This window comes from Peromyscus californicus, unplaced genomic scaffold (assembly GCF_007827085.1).
Source record: "Peromyscus californicus insignis strain IS unplaced genomic scaffold, ASM782708v3 Scaffold_13__1_contigs__length_99412109, whole genome shotgun sequence".
NCBI lineage: Eukaryota > Metazoa > Chordata > Mammalia > Rodentia > Cricetidae > Peromyscus > Peromyscus californicus.
The window spans coordinates 92,349,826-92,370,044 of record NW_026294424.1 but is presented as its reverse complement, the minus strand read 5'-3'; the positions used below and the strand labels follow the sequence as shown (position 1 = coordinate 92,370,044).

General features: G+C 42.2%; 1 protein-coding gene across 9 annotated transcripts in view; it reads left to right on the top strand.

Annotated features, from left to right (window-relative positions):
- Positions 1 to 20,219, top strand: part of Wdfy3 (WD repeat and FYVE domain containing 3) — a 250,490-nt gene that overhangs the window by 116,458 nt on the left and 113,813 nt on the right. For all 9 annotated transcript variants that reach the window (XM_052735532.1, XM_052735528.1, XM_052735531.1 and 6 more), the window contains 7 exons: positions 2,122 to 2,314; positions 3,412 to 3,598; positions 5,775 to 5,941; positions 10,516 to 10,983; positions 11,815 to 11,916; positions 14,437 to 14,630; positions 19,474 to 19,931. In XM_052735532.1, coding sequence (XP_052591492.1) covers positions 2,122 to 2,314; positions 3,412 to 3,598; positions 5,775 to 5,941; positions 10,516 to 10,983; positions 11,815 to 11,916; positions 14,437 to 14,630; positions 19,474 to 19,931 — 1,769 coding nt within the window. The remainder of the gene's footprint in view (positions 1 to 2,121; positions 2,315 to 3,411; positions 3,599 to 5,774; positions 5,942 to 10,515; positions 10,984 to 11,814; positions 11,917 to 14,436; positions 14,631 to 19,473; positions 19,932 to 20,219) is intronic.

The window sequence follows — 20,219 nt, the reverse complement described above, 5'->3', positions numbered from 1 at the left end:
ATGAGTGTAGTGGGTTAATCTTGACAGCTAGAGTAGTGATACCATTCCAGTGACACCTTTCATTATTAAGCAGTAAGAGGAAGCTGGTTTCCTAAGTCTAGCCTCTTAGCAACCACAGTGCTGTTTCTTTAAGAAATTGACACCCAGTGTTTGAAAGGGATGGATGCTGACTTTAAAATAGTGGGGGGCTCTTTCTTGTTAATGTACTGCAGTGGTTGAATGTTAAGGCACAAAGGAAAGTATAGCTTCAAACTCCCCCTTTGCATTGTGGGAACTGACGTCATGTGTGTGACCCACCGCAAGCACCGTGGCAAGGACCTCGTCCTCCCCCGGCCCGGTGCTCCTTCAGTACTTCAGTTCCTTTGTTTTCCTGCCTCATCCCAGGCTACACACCCTATTTAGCATTTCGTTCAGGAAACAAATCGAGACAAGCTTATTGACTGTTTCAGGCTATGTGAGATCTCCGTGTTTGTATCCACGACAGATGGTTTCCTGGGACCGCAGCAGTTGGTGCTGCTTCGCACAGGCATTCGCTGTCTGGTGGATCTGAACAGCTCTTCCTCGGCCACACTGGGTTGGCCTTAGTAAAGCCTCCCTATGAGAAGAAGCACTGTAGGGGAGAAGAGAAAGGAGCAGTAGACTGCACTTCCGGCACTGGGGAAAGGATCAGGCTAAGTGATTTGCAAGAGTCATTTTGGCAGTAAAGTTGCAAGCCAGTTATCTTAGGGTTCAGCAATGAAGGAATCATTAGATTGAGTCGACTCCATGAGCGGGGATTTGGTTCGGATTTTATTTTCTAGTTTTTACTATTTTGGTTTGTTTTCTGTTATGAATTAGAGAAATGACATCTGTTTTAATCTCATAAGGCAGCATCACAAGCAGAATCAAATAGAGCCAACAACATCCTCCTTATCAGCTTAGCCTGGTCGTGTTTGCTTGGGCAAAAGACACACACACATCAGTGGGTGCCCTGCACCCAGAAGTTCCTCTAGGCCTTTTGTAGAGAAGGTGCCTGTGATGACTAACCAAATGAGCCTTTCACCCTCTCAGTCCTCAGGGTTGGCAGGTATGAACTAAGAAGCCTTGTTATTTAAGAAAGTTTTGGCTTTGAGGAGGACAAGGAGGACCTAGCTTTGCAGGCAGGGCATGCTGTTTCATGTTCTTTGTTTCTTTAGTTCATCTAGCAGTGTCCTTACTGGCGTTAAGACACTCACAGTTCATGAAGAAGGTTTTTAAGTAAAGGAATGATTCTGTGGTGTCTTATAGCTCATAAAATATTTAGGTGAGGGAGTTCAGCACAGAAAAGTTAACTGTTCCTGACACTGAACCTGATCAGAAGGGAGAGGCCATTGAGGGCAAAGTCTACTTGGACTTCCCTTGTGGGGCAGGCCCCGGAGCAGCAAAGTGGGCCTGCAACTGGAGCTGACACAGTCTAGAGTCTCCGTGGAAAGCCAGACTTGAGGAAGTGTCTGTCAATTAGATGTAATTAAGAGATATTTTCAAATTATGATGATTTATACTATTCAGACATTTCCTCCTACCTGTATATAAAATGGAAACAATTTAAAACTCACTTTACTTTTAACTGTCTCATTTGTCAGTTAAGCTGTGCTTTCTAAAGAAGAAAACGATATTTCACCAGTGCAAAGAAAGAGCCGAAGAACTCAATTCGAAAGTTAAAATGGCCAGTTGTGGTGGCGTACACCTTTAATTCCAGCACTGGGGAGGCAGAGGCAGGAGGATCTCCGTGAGTTCCAGGCCAGCCAGGGCTACATAGAGAACCCTTGTCCTAACACCCCCCCACAAAGGAAGTGAAAACTGGAGAATTAAAGTACTAACCCTGAAAGGCAGTACAGCAAAGCTGCTTTATCCTGTTCCAAGCTGAATTCTTCACAGATAGAAGGAAGAATGGACAGTGAGTAGGTTTTTAAGTAAGCTGTCTTTAACACATACCTAGCCCCTAGATGTCTTTTTAACGTTCCTAAGAGCAGTGGTCTCGTGATTTACTGACTCCTCGGTACCCGCTTGGAAGCTTGAGCGAAGGTGGTCTCATTGTTGGCTAGTCCCGCTTCCCGCCACCGTCTGAGTATTACACACTCTCTCGTTTCCTTTCACGTCCAGATCTTAGTAAAGCTCTGCAGTTTCGTTTCTCCGGCGGAGGAGCTGGCCCAGAAGGATGACCTGCAGCTCCTGTTCAGTGCAATAACCTCTTGGTGCCCCCCCTATAACCTGCCCTGGAGGAAGAGCGCGGGGGAGGTCCTCATGACCATCTCCCGCCATGGGCTGAGTGTCAACGTGGTGAAGTATATTCACGGTGAGGAGCCGGTTGTCTTCCCCCTCTCCTGCCGTCTCCAAGTTGTCCAAAGACTGGCCGTTAAATTAATGCGTGCATTTTGACAGGGAGATGGAATTCAAGGCCCGTCCCAGCTCTAAAGTGAATTTCTGTTGTGTGAATGTTTATTCTTCATTCAGTGTGGGTTATGTCATCTCATTGTTTTTCTAATGAAAAAAGCAAGTATTTTCAAGTGCTATAGTTGCCAGTGTTTCTGAAGATAGTTCATAAATACCCTGGTAGTCTTTCTCATACAGAATAGGTGGATTTTTTAAGTCAGTGTTAAAGAGAATTCTCTGCCTAGTATATAAACTATGCCGTCTGTCCTTTGAGGTGCTGGTGTGAGTGGTAATTCCTGCAGCCTCTCAAGGGGTTCACTGATTTTGTGTGGATACACATATATGCTAAAGTGTCCTGAAATTCTTGAATTAATTCGTGCAACTATTTTTTCATGTGCGTGCGTGCGTGCGTGCGTGTGTGTGTGTGTGTGTGTGTGTGTGTGTGTGTGTGTGTGTGCATGTGTCCTAACACCCCGTCCTGAATTAGCTGCCGATGTCTTCCTAGTGCTCCTGTGTTAATCTTAGCTTCTGTTGTAGGATGTTGGGTCCTCAGAGTTGCTGATGGCGTGTGACTGTGTTTTAAACTGGCAGTTTGTACTGTAAACATAATTTTTAACATTTTGTCTCTTTAGTTATGGAAGTATTCAGTTGGTCTCTATTTGCACTTTGAATACTTGATGATTACTCTTCCTTCTTAATTTTTTAATCTTGTTACAATTATGTATCAGTATAAATGATCAAAAACCATTTGGCAGTGGGTAGTGATTTAGATTTTGTTTAATACTGACATCAAAGTGTGAGAACTATGGTAAACATCAACTCGTTCTCAGCATGCTCCTGTGTCTCCCTTTGTTACTGCTTAGGGCCCCTTCCCATGAGTCTGAAGTCTTGTTTCCCCTTAGAGAAACCACTATTAATGTGCATCGTGATACCCGTATATTAAAATGTGATGCTTCATTAAACACCTTTTTCTTAAGCAATGGACAGAAACAATTCATACTTAATTATTCTTTCTCATAGAAAAAGAATGTTTGTCTACGTGTGTTCAGAATATGCAGCAGTCCGATGACCTGTCTCCCCTCGAAATTGTTGAAATGTTTGCGGGGCTTTCTTGTTTCCTCAAAGACTCCAGTGACGTTTCTCAAACTCTCCTGGATGATTTTCGGATATGGCAAGGATATAATTTTCTTTGCGACCTCTTGCTCAGGTAAACCCTACAACTTAAGAAGACATTTTAAATGTCAATGGAAACAGTGGGATTGTCAGAAGCAATCAGGGAAATGTTTGCTTACTTAATGCATTTGTGGGTGTCTTCCTGGCTTCACTCCCCTTTTACTCCTGGTTTCCATCTGAGGACAGACAGGGAATTTTGAGTGAGCTAGTCAAAGGCAGAGCAGGGCATTGAATCGGGGCTTAGACAGGAAGATGGAGCTGTCCCTTTCCTGTAACCACAGAAGAGGTTGGAGAGCCAGTTAGCGTGGCTCACAAGCATAAACTCTTCCTGCTCAATTATGGTTTTGCTTTTCCTGCTGGTGTGTGTGTGTGTGTGTGTGTGTGTGTGTGTGTGTATGAGTGAGAGAGAGAGAGAGAGAGAGAGAGAGAGAGAGAGAGATTAAAAGTTTAAATTTTTTTAGTTTTATTCTTGAGATTTCATTCATGAATACTGCATTTGCATCTTCTCCCTCTCCCTCTCCCTCTCTTCCCTCCATTCTTTCCATATCCCCCTTACTCCTTCCAAGTTCATGGCTTTTTATTTTTAAATTATAGTTACTTACATAGCTTCTGGTTATTTTTATTAAGTTAATGGTAAGAACAACTACATAGACTGAGACTATGCAAGTGTGTATATAGGACAGATTAGCCATTGTGAAGTGTTGTGCTCCCTCGCCATCCCCAATGCCACACACAGAAAGTGGCTGGGTACGTATTTTCCGGGAACTGTGGCGCCCTCCCCATTAGCTGCCCTTGGATGCTCATTGTCTTCAAAATATTCGCTGGATCACAAGACAGCACGGTTTTGTAAATTTATTGTCTGCGATGGCAGTTTATCAAGCACTTTATTCTACTTACTACTGGCTAATATTGGGTGACCCCAAGAAAGTGTTTCTGCACGTATGTCCCCGTCTGTAGGAGAGGGCATGTGACCGTCACCACTGGATAGTCATCGGTGCATTCGTTCACATCTTGAGACTCGGGCACAATCAATCTGTTATCTGTGTGAGAGGATAGGATTCTAAAGATGGAGGAAGAACATTAGCATGTTAGCTGCCAAAGCCATGTCTGGCTTGAGTGACATCAGAAGCATGTTTCTGGACGACAGCTTATACTGACATGGAAGACATGTGTAACAGTTGATGAGAAAGAAAAGGGGGGCTGTACAGTTGTGAACATGGTGTGAAAAGGAGCAACAGAGACTGACTTTAGATGGAAAACACTGAAAATCCGCCGAGGCAGGCGCCAGTGGATGGCCTGTACCGTGCATGTACACAGGCATTACTAAGTAGACGCTGGGTTAAGAAAGAGAACACAGGAGGCTGGAATGGAAACGTGATTGGTGGTGTGGAAGGACTTGATCACACACATAGATCTATGAAAATCTCAAACAATACTTGAAAAGCACAGTGGAGCGTGAAGCTGGTCATCTGTGTCACGACATTGATCATATCTTTCCTCCTTCCCCAGTTTATATCGATGACAGTAATTTCTATAATAAGGAAAGTCCCAGCGAGTCTTTGTCTTTATGAGAATGAGATTCTTTTAAGCATCTTGTGTTGTCAGTAAGGCCATAGTGAAAGTCGCATCCTTATGACCTCGGACGGGCGCTCATGACCTCAGGCAGCGGCTCTTAGGGAGTCAGGTCAGCTCCAGAGTTTGCTTTGGGCTCTGAGAGCTTTGCCTGACAGTGTCACAGACCCATGCATCACACACACACACACACACACACACAACTCTTAGAGCTCTTCCCAGAAATTTCATTTTTAAACATTGTTTATAGAGAAAATTTATTAGGAAGAGTGATCTGAGGCAGGAGAGTCTCTGTGAGTTCAAGACCAATCTGCACTATACACACAGCAGACCCTGTGTGAAAAAAAAACAAGCCATAGTTGTCACATGCAGAGCTTCAGGCCAGCCAGGGCTGCAGAGGGAAGCTGTCTTTTAAAAACAGTAAATTAAAAAAAAAAAAAAAAAAACTTTGAAGTGCATCATAATGTAGCATAATAAAATCTTTTAGCTTTTTAAAAAATATATATATGAGAAAAATGTAAAATACTTTGTAAGTACTTTATACATTTACTTCCTGAATCTGAAATTGACAAGTAATGCTATTTTAAATATAAGAATATTAACAAAAGAGAAAAAAATCCAAATCTAACCTTTTCTAGATTGGAACAAGCTAAAGAGGCGGAATGCAGAGACGCCTTGAAGGATCTGGTGAATCTGGTAACTTCCCTGACCACCTACGGGGTCAGTGAGCTGAAGCCGGCTGGTGTCACCACAGGGGCCCCCTTTTTGTTGCCTGGATTTGCAGTACCTCAGCCTGCAGGCAAAGGTGAGTTCTGACTGAGTGCTCTGAGTGGAGGAGGGGTGGATTTGTCTCCTAAGGGGAGGTGGCTCCTGGTGGGGGTTACCAGTGTGAATGTGGTTGCCCTTTTTCCTTAGAGTTCTCTGCCCAGGGCTGAGCTGCAGGAAGGTTCCCCAGTCTTTAGTCTGATAGACAGAGTTGGCCACAGTGTTGTAGCACTAAACCAGAGGAGTTCATTTGAAGATGCATTCATCTGAGCCACTTTGTCATCCGGATGGACTTTTGAAGGTTGGCTCCTGTGCATGCCTTCCATGCACAGGCCATTCTCCACACCTGCTGCTGGGTAGGGCTTCTAGGTACACATGGAAAGCACAAGGTGTGAGTGTTTTTACTTCTTTTAAAGCCGTACAAACCTAAGACAAAGAAGTTACATTATTTCATTTAGGCCAGAGAGTAAGTGTTCATTGGCTATGTTTTTCTAACATTTTGATCCTTGTGTGGTACTTTTTTTTTTTTTTTTTTTTTTGGTTTTTCAAGACAGGGTTTCCCTGTGTAGCTTTGCGCCTTTCCTGGAACTCACTCTAGCCCAGGCTGGCCTCGAACTCACAGAGATCCGCCTGGCTCTGCCTCCCGAGTACTGAGATTAAAGGTGTGCTCCACCACCGCCCAGCGTGTAGTACTTTTTTTTTTAACTCAGTAAAATTTACTCCATAATTAAGAACATCTAATTATGAGTCGAGTGTATCCATATCTACAATCCCAGCACTGGGAGATGGAGGCAGGGGGATGAAGAACTCAGGGACAGTCTCAACTGCACAGCATATTTGAGGCCAGCTTGGATTACATGAGACCCTGTCTCAAAATAAGTGAACAATTATATAAGAATGTCAGCTATATTGGTTGTTTGTTTTTTTTAAATACATAATAGCCAATCTCAAAAACTTAAGCTTAGAGGTTTCTAATAGTTTCTTTTCGTATTTGGCTCTTTCTAAATATTCAACAGGATCATGATATATCCATGTAAAATTTAACTGATCAGAAATATCGACATGCTAGGTTGTTTAAATTTCACAGTAAAATGTACTCATTCTTATGAAATCAAAGCTCTTTTCACAAATGTGAGTGGATGGGAGAATGGTACTCACTGATGTGCTGTGGCCTCAGAGCATAGGTTAAGCTTCGAAAAGAACCTCTGAAATCAATGTAGGTTCTCATACCTTCAAAGCTCCATATTATGGAGCACATAGTAGTCTCTCGAAAATCCAATTTAAAAACCTATGTATTCCAGTGAACTATTTCTATGAGTTGATACAAAAATAGCTCAGCAGAAGCCAGCAAAATGGTTTACTGGGTGAAGGATACCTGGCATGCAAGTCTGGCAACCTGAGTTTGATCCCTAGGACCCATTCAAGGGTGAAAAGAGAGAATCCACTCCCCAAAGTGGTCCTCTGACCTCCGTACTCCTACTGTGGCACGCACAGTCAAGTGTATGCTCATGTATACACACACACACACACACACACACACACACACACGCACGCACGCACACGCACACACACACACACGCACGCATGCACGCACTAGAAAGGATGTTGTTGCATGTGTTTCTATGTTGTATAGCAAGAAATCATAGAAGTCTCGGTTCTCAGCAGCAGAGGAGGCTGGGGTAGGCTGTGTACCATGTGGAAGTCAGAAGACAGATTGTGAGAATTGGGATTCCTGAACCCAGGAATCAAACTGAGGTCATCAGGTTTGGCATCAAGCACATGACCCATCTTGCCAGCCCCTAAATTCTTCTTTTTAATGTCTTCTTAAAAAACAACAACAGGGCTAGAGAGATGGCTCAGGGGTTAAGAGCACTGGTTGTTCTTCCAGAGGTCCTGAGTTCAACAACAACTCTTTTCCTTACGTTAGAATATAAATGTTTTCACATACTGTGTACCATTGATCTTCATTCTTAGTTGCCCCCCATCACCCTGTCCCACTCACTCCAGTCTCCTTGCTGGTCCCCCTTTCTCCAAACAGAGCACCTGCTTTCATGTCACATTTCATTTCCCTCTCGCATCCCTCCTCTTCCTCTCATCAATGAGTATATATACATGTGCGATACATATGCACCCCTCCATATATGTATATTATATATATATATATATATATGTATAAATTTAAAGCTGCAGGCTCCACATGAGAGCAGTAGCATGCCATATTCATCATTCTGAATCTGGCTTAGTTCATTTAACACGGTGAGCCCAGGGCCGTCCACTTTCCTACTGATGTCATCATTTCATTCTTATGAATGACATTCTGCTCTGTGCACCACACTTTCTTTGCCCATCTGTTGAGGGACATCTATGTTTCTTCCATATCTTGGCTATTGAAAATAATGTAGCAGTAAGCATGAGTGTGCAAGAATCTCTGTGGAATGCAGACTTAGACTCCTTCGGATGTTAATTCACGAGTAGTGGCTGAGTCATATGATAGTTGTAGTCTAGTTTTTTGATTCCCATGGTTGTGTGCACCAGTTTCTATTCTTACCAACAGTGTTCAGCATTCCTCTTTCCCCACAAACTCGTCAGCGTTTGTTGCTGTTCATTGTCTTTTTCTTTTTTCTTTCCTTTTGTGTATTTGAGACAGTTTCACTGTGTATCCCCGGCCGTTCTGGAGCTTGCTTATGTAGGGCCTCGAACTCACAGAGTTCTGCCTGCCTCTGCCTCCCAAGTTCTGGGCTGCTACACCTGTCCCATTTGTTGTCTTAGGATAGTAATAAATAGTTCTCAAAGAAAGAAGTATAAATGACCAATAAATGTTTGAAGTGGTATTCAACGTCCTTAGCTATCGGAGAAATGCCAGCAGAAGCTGCTTAGAGACCCCAGCTCGCTCCAGCTCACCGCTGTCTTTCTAGTAGGAGACCTACGCTGTCACTTGCCGGTCCTATAATTTTCCTGTCATTTAGATGTACAGGGTTGGATCGAGTTGGTTTTTAACCTAATGTGATGCCTTTCTCTCACATGCCGTCAGGCCCTTACATTTGTATAGCCATTGGTCTGTCTAAGCTTGAGTTTTGGCTGACTATAGATAATAAAGTATGTTCTCAAGAGAAAAACCACACTGGTAGTAAGAAATTGAATATGAATGTGTGTAGCAGGAATCTTAGAAGGTCTTAGTAATAAAATCAAACCTGAGGCCAGTTATTGGGGTGAACTGGAAGATCAAAGAGACAGAACAAGCCACAGCCACCTCACCTCGCCAGTTCCTCAGCTGATCCTGTTTCCTCAGACTGGAAGCTTCTGAGTCCTCATCCAGAATGAATCTCAGCTGAACTGCTGCTAGAAGCCTAAAAGCTTAACCAGCCAAATGCTTCTGGTTTCTGGTCCTCACGCCTTATATATCTTTCTGCTTTCTACCACCACTCCCTGGGATTAAAGGCTTGCTTTCTGGGATTAAAGGCGTGATGAGTCACCATGCCTGTCTGTATCCTTGAACACATGGATTTCTGCCTCTGGAATGCTAGGATTAAAGGCATGTGCTACCACTGCCTATCCTTTATGTTTAATATTGTGGCTGTTCTGTCTCTGACCCCAGGTAAGTTTATTAGGGTGCACAATATTTTGGTGAACACAATACCACCGCAAACATATTTGGTTATTTTTCATCCACAGGATAAGTTTGTGTTTTGTAGATGAAAACTGAAGTAGTATGTGCACTGAAGGTTGGGGAACCTTTAGAAGTTGTTCAGAAGTGTTCATGCTGACTAGTATTTCCAAGCGACTTTCTGGCCATTGTATACTTTTCTAGTTTGTGTTTCACTTTTCCTAAAATCTTGTTTGTTATGTAAAGATTGATGTTAATTTTGTCACTCTTGCGAGTACTATGTATTACTAATTATTACTAATAATTGTGAGCGCAGGGATAAGTTTTTTAGGAAAACACTTGTTCTAATGTACTTCAAATACAACTTTCTGTATGATTTCTGTATAACTGTCATCATTAACTTCTCTCACAGGAGATATGTGAAAAGGTGCTTGACTTTTCCATTTGAAAATCAAGTTTAAAATATCACTACTGGCCATAGGTTGTTTTAGCAAATATCTTTACATAAAGAAATTCCAATTTCAGCTTGAAAACAGAGCAAATTTCCAAATTAAAACTTATGAAAACCCCTGTGTTGCTAGAGGAGAATGTGGAAGAGCATCCCTCCTGTCCCCTGCTGCCCCCCTTTCACACTCCCCTGTTGGACTTACAGCTGTGTCTACCTGACTGGGCCTCAGCCACACTCAGCCCACATTTCTGTCTAGTGGACTCTTTCCACGTCAGAAGGCTGAGTGTGTGCGACAGGGCTTTCCTTCTCTCTCAAGCAGTAAGTTTTCAAAACTAGCTGTTCCTGAAATGTTTGTAAGGATGCATTAAACGTTTGGTAGGTTCTGTTTCTTTTTAATTAAGTATTTGAATTTGATGAAGAAAAATAAGGCCTTTCATGAAAACAGGACATTGTCTTGGAAAATACTTGATAATGGTGAATTTCATGATGTGTTGACACAGAATCTTTTACCATAATTAAAACATCACATAGCACCCACTTGTGTTTTTCTTTTCTATTTTAGGTCACAGTGTGAGAAACGTCCAGGCCTTTGCAGTTCTTCAGAATGCATTTTTAAAAGCAAAAACCAACTTCCTTGCCCAAATCATCCTGGATGCCATCACAAATATTTACATGGCTGACAACGCCAATTACTTCATCCTAGAGTCACAGCACACCCTGTCACAGTTCGCAGAGAAGATCTCTAAACTCCCGGAAGTACAAAACAAATACTTTGAAATGCTGGAGTTTGTTGTTTTTAGCTTAAATTACATCCCTTGTAAAGAACTCATTAGTGTTAGTATCCTGTTGAAATCTAGCTCTTCTTACCACTGTAGCATCGCTGCCATGAAAACCCTGCTTAAGTTTACAAGACACGACTACATATTTAAAGATGTCTTCAGAGAGGTGGGCCTTCTCGAGGTGATGGTGAACCTTTTGCATAAGTATGCTGCCCTCTTGAAGGATCCAGCTCAGGCGCTCAGTGAGCATGGTAAACACCTCCCTGGTTGCCGCCTTTGGGAGAGGGGTCAGGGAGACGTCACTGTCTTTCGTTGGATGGTTGATGTGAACAATTTCCTGTTGTCTGTGATGGTGGTGTTCTGGGGAGGGTTTCCCAGAATTAACTTTTTCTTCACCTTTTGTTAGGAAATTGGGTAAGGGGAGCCTAGAATTATGTTGCAGTAGTGGGAGAGAGTTCAAAGTAAACATGTATGGTCTTCATGATTTGTGTTTATTACTTTCTCTGAGAGATTTTTTTTTAATTTCTAGAAATAAAATTGAAATTTTTATTAATTACAATTAATTAAATACAATTAAATGGGTATCTCAAAATACTTGCGTTCTATGGAACAAATATGTCTATTTAGTGATGTTTCATAAACATCATTGTATGCATTTTTAATAAATACGATAAAGTACTGCTGTATCTAGCAATTGGCAAGTTTTAATTGTGATTTAATACATGTTGAATAGATGGGTGAATCATAAGCATCTTTCTTTTTGTATGTGATAATTCTCCTGTTGGCCTCGCCGATGAGAATCTCCATGAGAAGGCCATAGTTACTTGGTTTGGCTTTTTCGTTTTTAGTATTTGTCATATAACTAACTCATCCCATGCTAAAATAAAAATCTGTTAGCAGTGATTTAGTTGGGCGTATTCTGGACAGGTGCCGGACACGTGTTATTTTAGGGGTGTATTACTAGCAATTGTGTTAGTGGGGAAAGTGGATGTTAAAGACATAATAAAAGGAATTAAGTATTCAAGGAAAACGGGCTCAAAATACCCATTTTTGTGATTTGGACCTTTGAACCTATTTTCTAGGGGACTCAAGAAATAATAGTTCAGCCGAAGACCAAGAACACTTGGCTTTGTTGGTGATGGAGGCCCTGACGGTGCTGCTTCAAGGCTCAAACACAAACGCAGGTAACAGAGAACACAGCTGTGTCGGGAGTGGGTAATGGTACAGTCAAGCCCCGCCAAATGAGACCACTTTGGCCGGTTCAAACACTGCCCCGGCAAAATCTGTGCTGCTGTGACTGTCTTGAAATATTTTCTGCTTTTTATGGTATCCTTTCTGTTTGGCTCTTCTTTCTTTTCTTTTCCTTTTTTTTTTTTTCTTAAAGTTTTATTGTGTGCTCTTGTTCAAGTGATTGCCTTATTAAATTATTTCTGAAGTAATTCTTCCTAACTGTGGTTCATAGGTGTAGTAGAGCAAGATTTTAATCCTAGCACCCAGGAGGTAGAGGCAGGCATATCTCTGTGAGTTTGAGGCCAGCCTGGTCTACACAGAAAGTAAAGGCCAGCCACAGTTACATAATGAGACCCTGCCTAAAAAAACCCAAAATTCTAAGACCATATGTTCAGTACAACTCGAGAGGACTATGTGAGCAGAAGTGGACTCAGGTTTGTGGGCAGGGTCACATCATGGAGAACCTTCTTAGGAATGTGCAAGAGCTTAGGTTGGATTGTGGGTGTATGGGGAAGCCATGGATGAGTGAACAGATGAATGAATGAATGAATGAATGAATGAATGAATATTATATAAAATGCATGACTGTTAGTGGGAGCACAGAGAAACTCTACATTCGACACATTTAAATGTGTTGTGTCCCAGCTAACATACTAACTCAGAGTGATGAAAAGATAATTCTTTCCCCAGGAGAACAGTCGAACAGAGAGTTGTAATACATAATTATATAAGCAATTGTTTAAATACATTTTGGTAAGTGCTGAGGCAAGACTGAATAAATAAATTTAGTAGGTAACTGAAACTATAAGTCTGATGGCATTTCCTGGGCTCTGTAGGATCACTTGTCTATTGTATAATGCATAATATGCTTATTGCCACTAACTAGATTTAGTTGACTGAGATGCAGACACAATAAAGAATGAAAAACAAGAGTTTGTCAAATTAACTTTCTGTAGTGTCGAGTGAAGTTGCACAGGCTGGGACCAGGCCATTCTCCTCTTACAGACTAGACACTTCCCCAGTCATTGACTCGGCACCCCAGGCATAGGCATTTCCATGTGTTCTTTTGGTGTCTTTTCCTTGTTAGGTAAGATATTACAACCTTTGTAATCTGAGGCTCTGCTGTGTCCACAGAAGGTATTCTTCAGCCGCTAGCCATTGTGAACTCTGATAGGCTCGGGGATTGTAACCCTCCATGTGCAAAGGATGTCACAAGTTCATGCCCTAAGTCTGACTTCTTGTTGTTGTTTTAAAGACAAAGTCTTGTTATGTAGCTCTAGCTGACCTTGTATTCCCCTTGCCTCCAACTTCCAAGCGTAGGGCTTCAGGTCCAGGACCTCTCCACATCAGCCATCTCTTTTTTTTCTTTTTCTTTTTTTTTTTTTTTTTTGGTTTTTCGAGACAGGGTTTCTCTGTGTATCTTTGGAGCCTGTCCTGGAACTCGCTCTGTAGACCAGGCTGGCCTCGAACTCACAGAGATCCGCCTGCCTCTGCCTCCCAGGTGCTGGGATTAAAGGTGTGTGCCACCACTGCCTGACTCAGTGTACTTACATGACTTAACAATCACTTCAAGGTTTTATAATTCCTATAAAGTTGGAAATGGAAAGCCACTTAAATTGAGGTGACGGTGGTCACCAAGGTAAGATACAGTGTTATTCCATTGACATGTTTTCATTGAAACAAAATGAGAAGAAAATCCAAGCTTTGTAGGTGATTGAATATGTAAATAATAAGACTGATTAAAATTATAATGGAACTAAAAGATATTTTATAAAGAATGATTATAAAAATTACTTGCAAGAAATACAAATTGGTGAATTCCATGACTTGATCTGGTATTTTTAAAGGTTAGGGGCAGCATTTGATCTGAGAACAGGATCTTCAGTGAGTGGGAACTGGGTTGTGGTGCTGCGGGTAAACATGAACCCTGCTGTCACTGACCAGCTGTGACTTTGGATTAAATAATACAGAGGGCAGGCTTGGGAGCTGTTCCCACGACTGATGTTTTCTGTCATAGGTTTTGCCTTTTTGGTTGTTGTGGTTCGCCTTATTTCCTTATAATTTTCCCATGGTTATTTTATGCTGTTCTTCTCCTGCACTGCTTTGAAAGCCCCTTCAGGGCAAATCTCCATGATGGGGTATCATCGTTCATCTGAAAACCTGTCGGGATATTCCTTTCAGTGCAGGATCTCCTGGTGCCTACCTGTACAGTTTTCAAATGTTCTAGAAACAGACATGTTGACTCTATCAGGGCAGTGATCTTACATTAAGAAGTCTAGGGAAAGGATATGTGTATGTTTCTGACATCCCACAGTACAATTTTTATATTGTAATATAAAAAGTAAAATAGGTATGTCAGCTTTACACACATTTGTTTAAATTATGTTCCTACAGAAGCAGTTGAATGTTAATTCATCTGACTTGCCCTGAATGTCCTAAGTTCCTCCACGCTGTCCTTTTTCTCCTTCTTTTAGGAATATTCCGAGAGTTTGGAGGGGCGAGATGCGCGCACAATATAGTGAAGTACCCGCAGTGCCGGCAGCATGCCCTGATGACCATACAGCAGCTGGTGCTCTCTCCAAATGGGGACGATGACATGGGCACACTCCTGGGGCTGATGCACTCAGCTCCACCCACGGAACTGCAGTTGAAGACTGACATCTTAAGGGTACATTCGATAAAACTATGTCTGCTTTCTTACTGTTAAAATCTAGGTTCCTACTGAAATTAAATGTCCTTAGTTTCATCAGGGAACTTCTTTAAAGAGATTTATTATGTATTCCTTTTTAAAATTATGTGTTCAGGTGTATATCTATGTGTAAGTGTGTGCCCTTGACTGTGGGTGCCAGTGAAGACCAGAGGCATAAGAGCTCATGGAGCTGGATTTGGGGGGGAGGGGGCCGGGGTGATGCCAGGAATTGAACTCAGGTCATTTGCAAGAGCAGTATACATGCTTCTAACCACTGAACCTATAGCCTAAAAGAGAAATTTTAGAAATCCAAAATAACAAAACCTCCACAAATTATATATACTAGGGATTTGGGAAAACTCAGCCGTGCCTTTCAGTGTATGTGGTCCTTCTGCTGATTGACATTTGGAACAGTTATCCTGGCTCATTAGAATCATCTGAAATTAGTAAAAGCTAAATACATATACTATCTATTCAGTTCCAGTCATCCAACGCTATGCATCTGTGAAACATCTAATACCATATATACATATTCGTGTGCTTCCCTGTCTGTAATAGTCTAGTAAATATCCAACAGTCCCCTTGGAGTTTTATGTATACATTGATCATTTCATGTCTCAGCAAGCCTGCAAAGCAGCTAGTGCACTGATCTGCAGAGGAGATGGTACAGCTTGGCGTGTTTCCCTGTGCAGGGCCTTGGCACACGTACTTTCTGCCAGACAGTATGCCTCACCAGGATTTATGCACATAGATTTTCTCACTAACGTTGCCGTGTAAGAAAACCTTAGAACTAACTAAAATTAAACATTTCCCTTTTAATTTGTTTACATGGAAGTTCAGAGACTCCAAGCAAGGTATAGCAGATAAGCAAAGAATATAAAATGGCATATGAAACCATTTTTCTAAGTACCAGAAAAACATCATAATTATAGCAGCAACTAGCACTGTTTGCTGTGTGTAAATACTGTTCTGTACGTTCATATGCATCCACTTACATAAGCCTCTTCATAAAGGTAGATGCTATTAGTGTCCCTGTGTCATTTTACTTAATTTGACTTATTTTCTTGCAGTTCCTTGGGCATGCTGGACAAGCCTCTGCCCCTGAGACCCTCCCTCTTTTATATACTGTAAACTGAAACACAGCTTCATTCAACAGTCTGAAGTGTGAGCCCAGTGGGTAGAGGAGCCAAAGTCACAGGTAGCCAGTCTCCACAGAACTGAGGAACAGTTTTAATGAGGAGACTTAATGATTTTTTACTAGAAACCTCTTTTTGCATTTAAGTAACATTTGCATTAGTTAGAAGAGACATTAAAATTCTTATGTTTTCATTAATTTATTGATCCATGATTTCTGAATACCATTTCCATTGTAAGCCAGCAAGGTTCCTTGGAGAAATGGGGATTATATAGCTGAGGCAGATAAAGAAACAAACTGAGCCTAAGCCACTTTATTTAGCCAGAGAGTGGGGAAGGAAAGTAATAAATGAGGACGTGAACATGAGCAAGCGAAGCGAACAGCTCATACTTGCTGTCCAAAAGTATAGAGAACACGGTTTGCATCCTTTCCTCGCTAACAGACGGTGATCGAAAAGCCAGCACTGGTGGCTGAAGCCCCTGCACCAGTGGGAACGTGCCACGGCCTCTGATTTCACGGCTTGCTCCTCAGTGCTGGGAAGCAGTCGGGCAGGATGTGGGCTCTCAACTTCAATTTCCATTTCTCTGCATTCAAAACTGCCTCCCTCCCAGAGTCTCCAACTGCATGGAGCACATGTCTGCTCATTTACTTTGCAGTTATTTATGCACAAACCTGAAATCCTGTGTTTTCATAATCCTGCTGACACACACATTGAATTATATGTATTATATTTATGCCAAATAAGTGATACATGGTGATTTTCTCTAATTAGCTCCTAGGATCCAGATCTCATCATAACTGTATTTTTCACGCTCATTATCATATATTGGTTTGAGCAAGAAGTTGCTGCCCTGGCACTCAGATACATGGAATCTGAAATAATCTATCATACCTAACCTTAGAGTATGATAGACTGTGCCCAGGGCTGTGACAGTCCACTCCACAGTGTACTCACTTCAGTGTGTAGTAGGCTGTGCCCAGGACTGTGACAGTCCACTCCACAGTGTACACTCACTTCAGTGTGTTCTAGGCTGTGTCCCCAGGCTGTGACAGTCCAGTGTTCACAGTGTACACTCACTTCAGTGTGTTCTAGGCTGTGTCCCCAGGCTGTGACTGTCCAGTGTTCACAGTGTACACTCACTTCAGTGTGTTCTAGGCTGTGTCCCCAGGCTGTGACAGTCCACTCCACAGTGTACACTCACTTCAGTGTGTTCTAGGCTGTGTCCCCAGGCTGTGACAGTCCACTCCACAGTGTACACTCACTTCAGTGTGTTCTAGGCTGTGTCCCCAGGCTGTGACAATACAGTGTTCACAGTGTACACTCACTTCAGTGTGTTCTAGGCTGTGTCCCCAGGCTATGACAGTCCAGTGTTCACAGTGTACACTCACTTCAGTGTGTTCTAGGCTGTGTCCCCAGGCTGTGACAGTCCAGTGTTCACAGTGTACACTCACTTCAGTGTGTTCTAGGCTGTGTCCAGGCTGTGACTGTCCAGTGTTCACAGTGTACACTCACTTCAGTGTGTTCTAGGCTGTGTCCCCAGGCTGTGACAGTCCAGTGTTCTCAGTAGGATCATTTTCATCTTGCGTCCTTGTTAAAGTTACACATGACGTGCACTTGCTGTGGTTTTGCCCTAGTGTTTTCAGAGTGATAGGTTTGTGTGCCAGCCACTTTACAGACCAGTAAATTTTGGTTGGATTCTTGTGAGGTATCACTGTCTCCACTTGACTTTATTGAACACCGCGGCACAGAAAGCTGAAGTAATCAGTGTGATAGAGCGGTTCGCTGTCAGAGCCAGAACTGGAATCCAGGCATTCTGATTCTGTGGTCTGCACTACTCTCCAGGATAACTTTAAGATTTTTAAAACATTGAAATTTCTTAACATGAGTTATAATTGTTAAGAATAAATATAATTTATTAAACTTGACGTTGTAGAAGTGATATTGATACAAAAAATTTTTAAGTGGAAATTAATTCTTAGCAAAAGAATGGAAGGGATATACTGTGTTTTTATGTTTTAGTAACATACACAGATTATTTTCTTTTAAAATAACAAGTCACGGTATACACGATGAAACCCTCATCATCCCTGAAGCAGTGTGTTTCAGAAGGGTGGTCACATAGTGTATGTAGCTATATCCTATAGTAGTAGTCCATAGACTTCCATTCTCTGGACGCCCTTAGAAACGTGAAGTAGTTTAAGAAGATGGCCTTCTGAAATGTGATGACTGCTAAGATTCAAATGTGTCTGAAGTGAGGGCAGACACTGGCCTGCTGTGTTACAAGAACTGAAACAGGAGGAAGCGCCCATTGCATATGTCAACAGATGTCTGACCACAGTTCAGGATAGTATAATAGCATGGTAGATGCATTTGGGGAACTGGAATTTCCTGGGTGTGAATCCTACCTTTGCTGTTCACTTAATATAGTGTAGAATCTTTGATCATTGTTTTTACCATGCCATATTTTATTCATCATCCAATAAAAATAATAATATAGGTTGAACAGCCCTGTTTTCAAAATCCAAAATAAAATTAAAAAACAAAAAACTCCAAATTCTAAAACTTAAAAAAAAAAATTAGGGTTTGCCTTCATGTATGCTTGTGCGCCCCGCGCGTATCTGGTACTCATGGAGGCCCAAAGAGTCAGATGCCCCGGAACTGCGGTTACAGCTGCCATGTGAGCCCCCACTCCCCCACAGTGCTGGGAGCTGAAGTGCCCCTGCAAGAGCATCCAGTGCTTGTGATTGTTGAATCACTGTGCCATTCTCAAATTCTAGAACTTCCTGCTACGCTGCCCATGTTGAAAATTCCCTACAGTAGAGCTTTGTTTCATACATACAACTGTTTAAAATACTACATTGTTCAGGCCATCTCCATAAACCACATGTGAAACACAAGCGGATTTTCTATTCAAACTTGACTCCCATACCCATGGTATGCCATCCTGTGTGTGTGTGTGTGTGTGTGTGTGTGTGTGTGTGTGTGTGTGTTCTGAAAACAGTCCACAAAGTCCTGGACCTAAGCCTTTTGGATAAAAGGTACTCACTCACATTACATACTTAGCACACAGCACTGTTGAACAGTTGAAGAAGGCAGTTATGAAGGCCCTTACTACCTTGTATAGTTAAATGGCGGATTACTCTTAGGTGATATGAGTCAGGATGACGGATGATTCATGCTTCCTTTGGTTGTTAGATCATATGGCTGGCCTTGGGCAGCACCTTTTTTTTCATCTTCAGGTCTAAATCATTTTCTAAGTCTTCTACACCTGAGAAACTCTGTGTGTGAATCAAGGACCTCAGTTCTTGGCTGCCCTCCTCCTAGAATAATTTATCTTTTATCCACTTACACAGTCCCAAGTTTTCAGGCTCAGGTGATGTTAGACTGCCTATTTTACTTATTTAATTCAGTCATTCTGTTAAGTAATTGACTTCATCAATAGCTTTATAAGTTAAACAAGGTAAGGCTTTTAGCCGTTGTTTGGATCCAGTCTTATCAGGAAACATGTGGCAGTATTACCTGAAATCATATTCTGCTGCTCTGTGACGTGCTTTATAGAACTATTTATTGGTTAAATGACAAAAGCACTGATATCAGATATTCTCAGAATGATGCTCCCCTTTGATGCTCGTGCATGGTGGGTTTTAGTTTTGAAGTTGAATTAATTTCTTTCTTTTCTCCTGCAGGCCCTCCTGTCAGTCCTTCGAGAAAGCCATCGTTCAAGAACAGTCTTCAGGAAAGTTGGAGGCTTCGTGTACATCACATCCTTGCTTGTAGCTATGGAGAGGTCTTTGAGCTCTCCTCCCAAGAACGGCTGGGAGAAAGTGAACCAGAACCAAGTGTTTGAGCTCCTCCACACCGTGTTCTGCACACTGACGGCAGCCCTGCGCTACGAGCCAGCCAACTCCCATTTCTTCAAGACAGAGATTCAGTATGAAAAGCTGGCGGATGCTGTGCGGTTTCTCGGCTGCTTCTCAGACCTTAGGAAAATAAGTGCCATGAATGTCTTCCCCTCAAACACACAGCCTTTCCAGAGACTGCTTGAGGAAGATGCGGTCTCCGTGGACTCGGTGTCTCCCACCTTGCGGCACTGCAGCAAACTCTTCATCTATCTCTACAAAGTAGCCACCGATTCTTTCGACAGGTACGGGCCTGCTTCACCTCCTGATGGGCAGGGTGTGCGCCACGCAAGGTCAGCATTAAGGCTTGAGTTAACTGGAAAGAAAGTGAAAACCAATAAATCTTCTGTTTACTTGAGGTCTGTCACTCTACTCAGGACCGTTACTATTGCCCGGATGTTGAGTTTGTTATAGTGCAGGAGCCCGTGTTTGTCAGTAAATGAAGGTTCAGTTAGTTTCTGTTGCACTTCATGAAACAGCTTCTATGACGTTTCCTTTCCTGGAATGTTTATTGTTCTTTCCTCTGAAAAATC